This window comes from Entamoeba nuttalli (assembly GCF_000257125.1).
Source record: "Entamoeba nuttalli P19 unplaced genomic scaffold asmbl_5318, whole genome shotgun sequence".
Taxonomy (NCBI): domain Eukaryota; phylum Evosea; order Mastigamoebida; family Endamoebidae; genus Entamoeba; species Entamoeba nuttalli.
Window position 1 is genome coordinate 1 of NW_008577380.1, and position 5,380 is coordinate 5,380.

The 5,380-nt window shown below is 24.6% G+C and overlaps 2 protein-coding genes across 2 annotated transcripts; one reads left to right on the top strand and one right to left on the bottom strand.

Moving 5' to 3' along the window:
• Positions 1 to 873: 873 nt before the first annotated feature.
• On the bottom strand, positions 874 to 1,089 carry ENU1_126880 (hypothetical protein; the record flags this gene model as incomplete). The annotated part of the gene is made up of 1 exon (XM_008859974.1): positions 874 to 1,089. The coding sequence occupies one exon, from the start codon at positions 1,087 to 1,089 to the stop codon at positions 874 to 876; it is 216 nt and encodes a 71-aa protein (XP_008858196.1).
• A 917-nt stretch (positions 1,090 to 2,006) lies between these two features.
• ENU1_126890 (hypothetical protein) lies at positions 2,007 to 4,838 on the top strand (the record flags this gene model as incomplete). Its single annotated transcript, XM_008859975.1, has 1 exon — positions 2,007 to 4,838. The coding sequence occupies one exon, from the start codon at positions 2,007 to 2,009 to the stop codon at positions 4,836 to 4,838; it is 2,832 nt and encodes a 943-aa protein (XP_008858197.1).
• Positions 4,839 to 5,380: the final 542 nt, after the last annotated feature.

Here is a 5,380-nt window from a genome sequence, read left to right on the forward strand (position 1 = left end):
AAATGAATGTGACTTCAAAGCAGAGGATAAGAAGATGAGAGATATTGAATAGTAATTGGTTTGTGTTTCAAACATATAGAAGAAAAATAAATCGTAATGTCGGAATTTTTAATATTTTCCAAGAGAGAAGAAAGAATGTCTTTAAAAAATCTACAGAATTATTATTGTTATATTATTTGGTTTGTCGTTTTTTTTATTGAAAATAACATAACTACATTTCTTAATTTGTTCTTTTATCATTTGGTTCAAATTTTTTTTTTTTGAGAAATTATTGTATTAAAACATTATCTTTTATGTTTATTATCCTATTTATATCTCTTTATTAATACGTTTATACACAAGTATTGAAATATTCTTTACATGAAAAAAAGAATTGTATTTTATAGAAATGTATTAAAAGAGGATAAATAAAAAAGAGGTAATTTAATCTTCTTTCTTATCTTCTGGTGTTGACGTAGGAATGTCTTTATGACCTTCACAACAATTACATTCACTTTCTGATGTGGTATGGTTGTGCTCATTACAAGAACATTGATTATGTTCATGTTGTTGGCAACTACAACAATTTGATGGATGTTCAGGTTCAGCATCAGTAATTGCGAAACAAGAATGTGCACGAATAATTATAACAGCAATTACTAAGGGAAGAAGGAATGATAAGAAACAATCATTGAAATAAGCAGTAATGGAGGCAGAAATATACCCGATACAAATAGCTATGAAAGAAGGAGGGAATTCTTGAGGAAGATTTATAGGAATAGAAATATTTAATTTAGTACAGACTTTGTATATGATTATTGGAATAGCTTGAATTAATAACAAAAGAAGAGTGAAAGGCTTGATTATACTAAAATTATTATGAACATTATGTTATCAAAAGAATAATAATGAGTCAACAAACATTCCAATAAATACACAAATACCACAAAGCATAACATAAAGAAATCTGAAATTATAAATATTAACTTTTGTTCTTAAATTCATTATAGCAACATCACTGAACATTCCATATTTTGTTTGTTTTAATAAATCTAATTCATAATAAACTTCTTGCATAAAAGAATCCATTGAAGTTTTGATATTTTCCATTTTGGAATGAATGGTTTTTTTTTGATTTTTTTTTACTTTTTTGATTTAGATTATCAATAATGAAAAGATTAAACTAAATAATATCGTTTCATTCTTATCATAATTAATGCAAACAATAACTTGGAAACAAGGTCTTGAAGAATTAAAAGGAATATTCCCAAACATTGACTCAAAACTAATAGAACAAACCTTACGTGATAATGGTGGACATATGGAACAAACGGTTGATATCTTGTTAAGTTTTACAGATGATACAATACCCACACAAAATCAAAAGTTTGTCTATTAATTAAATGGTTTTAACACATCAAGAAACGTAAGTTCATATTATTAGTCATGAAGAATTTATTAGTACAAGCAACAATGATATTAGTGACGAAGAATTAGCTCGACGTATTCAAGAACATGAATTTAATATGTATAAATCATTGGGAGGAAGAAAGGCTATGGACCAATTTTTAAAAGACTTAGAAAACCCAAACCATTCTGCTCCCAAACAAAATCAAGAAGTTAAATCTTTTTGGAACCAATTAAGTGCCAGTGCACAAAATGTATTTAAAGAAATGTTTAAAACAAAGGGTCAGTATCAGTTTGTTTTACATTATATATTTTTGAATAAAGTCTCTGTATTTCTAATTATTTTAGAGAATTACCTGAAAATGAACCAACTAAAGAAGAGTGTTTGTTTATGATTATTCTTTTTGTTTTGATTTAGTAGTTTTAGAATAAAATGTTTATTGATGTTAGCTAAGAAAGATCGGTAATATAATATTTCTCTTTTATATTACTTAAATACAATTTATTTTTCACTTCAAGATGTTAATTTTTATGTTCTTTCATCAAAAAAGAAAATGAAAAATCTCCAAAAATAAAAAGAAAAAAGAACTTAAAATTATTTTATAATAAAGGGAAAGAGTATGAGTCAAAGGAATCGTACAACACTAAGAGATAACCCAACTAGTTCAAAGAAGTTAATGTCAAAAATAGAAGAGAAAGAGGATATTGGATTTTTTGTAGGAAGTGATTATACAAATTTTATTAAATCAAGATTTAAGACAGAAGAAGCCATTTGTTGTGTATTTGCATTAAAAGAAAAAGTAATAGTAGGTTCAACAGTAGGAAGAGTTTATTTTTTTAATAAAGGAGAAGAGGATATTGGAGGAGAAGGTATTTTTAATTCAACACCAGTTCTTGGATTTGCATTAGACTCACGTAGACATGTTTTAGTTATTCAAGAGAATAATATTCATGGAATTGATCCAAATGATGGAAGAATTGAAATGAATTTAGTTTCATTTACAGATGAACAAGTTACAAATACAACATTTGATCAACAAAACCCATTACAGTATTGTTGTGTTATTAAACATTTAAAAACTAAACAAATTACTTTAAAAATTACATTAATTAGAAGTCCAGGAGAACGACCAACTATATTAACTGATAGTTTACAAAGAAGTTATATTAATCAAATGAAATGGATTGGAAATACTATTGTAATTGTTATGTCAAATAGGAGTGGAGATGGAATGAATAGAGATATCATTGTTTATTTTTATGATATTAATGCTAGACAACATTCAATTATACCTTTTAATAATATTGAAGTTAAAAGTAGTACTTCTTGTTGTGTTTCACCATTAAATAAAGAAGTGATGGTTTTAACATGGGGAAATTTAAAAGGAGAATTTCGTGCAGTTCCTGGATATGATGTTTCAACTCCAAAAACTTTTAATGCACCAACAGCATTTTTTGTTCCACGAGGAGTTAATGAAATTTATAGTCTTGGGTTATTAAATGATAAAATGGTAGGATTTGTAAATTGTAAAGATCAAGGAGCAAAATATGGACTTAAAGTTCTTGTAAGTAATGATGAACGAGATAAAAAAGCAACATTTTCATTAATGCCAAAAGAAGATATTAGTGAATATTTTGAATTATATTCAGATAGAACAGAAGAAGAAGAATATCTTTGGTTATTAACAGAAAGGAAATTTATGAAAGTTAAAATGTTACAAGATAGAGATATTATTGATATATGGAAAGAACAAAAAAGATATGATTTAATTCTTGAAAGAGTTATTAAAAAAGATATGGATATTGATAAAGAAGAATTAATTGAGTATTGGCAAGATTTAATCTTATCAATTATGGATGGAGCAGTAACTGATGTAGAAGAACCATATACCTTAATGGAAGAATATTTAGAATCAGATTTAATGGAATTAGAAGATTTCTTAGAAATTACTCAAAACTTTCATATTGAACCAAAGGAATTTAGAGAAAAGGATAGTAAAGAAGCAAGAGAATATGAAAAATTAAAAGTCCAAATGAAAGATAGTTTGAATAAAACATTATTATTCTTTACTAATTATACTATTTTCTCATTAAAAAAGAATGAACAAAGATATTATGAATTAATTAGTACGTACAATATATTTTACAATAATAAAGATAGAAATTATGCATATGAAGATGCATATAATACATTAGTTGCATATGCTAAATTAAAAGAAACAATTCAAAGAGTAAAAAGTGTAGATAAATATGATAAAATTCCACAAGATGAATTATTAGGATTAATGAGAAAAGAATTAAATAAATATAAAACATTACTTCTTTATCCAAATTTACCAACAAACTTTCAAGAAATTATATCAAATAATACAATCGGGTCAAAATTTGATGGAAGAAATGAAGATAGAATTCGATTTCAAAAATTTAATATGCATTATAAAATAGAAAATTGTATGTTTGAAGAAGCACAAAATTTAATTTTTAAGTTAAAAGACCCAAATTTATTTAAAATGTTTTTAGAAAAGCTTCAATCAATTTATGACTTACATATGCAAAATATTATTGAAAAAGAAAAACAAGAAATAGAAACTAAAAAAGTATTTGAAAAAGAAGGATATAACCTTAAAAATCTTAGTGATGTTTATGTAAATGAAGTAGAAGAAGTTATGAAAAAAGCAGAGTCAAATCCATTATTACAATTTAGATTATATCAATTATTATTTAAATTATTAAGTGAAAAAAAATATCCTATTGATAATTATGAATCTAGAGTCGGTGGTGGTATTCCTAAATTATTATTTGAAGCTACAAAAGGAAGTAAAAATACTCATGAAATGCAACAAATTGTTATTGCTTTTATTTATTCTACAATTAGTGACTATAATAATTTATTTGACTTTAGAAAAAATGAAAAAGCTGTTGAGTTAATTACAAGTGTTATGGAAATTGTTAATTCTTTAGAAGTCTCTATTTCTCGTGAAGTTTTAAAAGCTCAAAATTATGGAAATAAAAAGTGGATTATTACTTTATTATATGAATTGTCAGTTTATAAAGATCAATTATTAAATGTATTAGATGAAGACGAAACAATGGAAACTTTTGCTCAACCTGTTTGTGATGGTTTAAGAAATGCTTCTCTAAAATATGAAGCTTTGTTATCTGCTCAACTCATTGCTCATCAACAAGAATTTGATTATCTCAATAGTATTATTGACTATTCTAAACAAGGAATAATAGTAGAAGAAGTCGAAGGAAAGTGTTGTAGTTGTAATAGAACTGTTGTAAAAAGAACTTTATTTAAATGTGGTCATTGTATGTGTGATCAGTGTTTAGAAAAACTTACCGCTAAAGGAGCAAATATTGAATGTTCTGTTTGTAAGAGTCAAAGATTAACAGACCAACAACAAAAATCTCTTTCTTCTATTCAAACTCCTCGTCATAAAAAGAAGTAATTTATTATTTCATTTATTTCTTCATTATAAATTCAGTTAATTTAAAAAGAATAATTAATACAGAAGAAATATATTTATGATTGTTTTATTTTCTTGTGCTAAGTTGTTTATTTCTCTATTTATGTTAATTGTTACAAAAATTATTTTTCAAAAGTTTTATGAAATATAAAATTCAATTTATTAGTTAGCATTATTTATTGTTGGTTCAAACTTTTTTTATTTAACAGATGATAAATATATATTTTTTTGTACTGTGTTACTATGGTTGTTATTTTACTTTTCTTTCAATTTCTACCATTATGCTTTTCATTTATTGTTCTATACTATATTTCTATAAATAAAACTATAAACTTACTTTGAAAATATGATAAAGTTTATTCTAAAAGAATATTTATTGATGTTTAAATTTATTTTCTTCATTTAATATTGGATAGTGATATACTTTTATTTAAAAGTGATATGACAAATAACGTAATGTATTAAGATTTTGAAGTTATTATAAGGTAAAATAAGAAACAAGAAAGAAAAATAAGAAAAGAAAA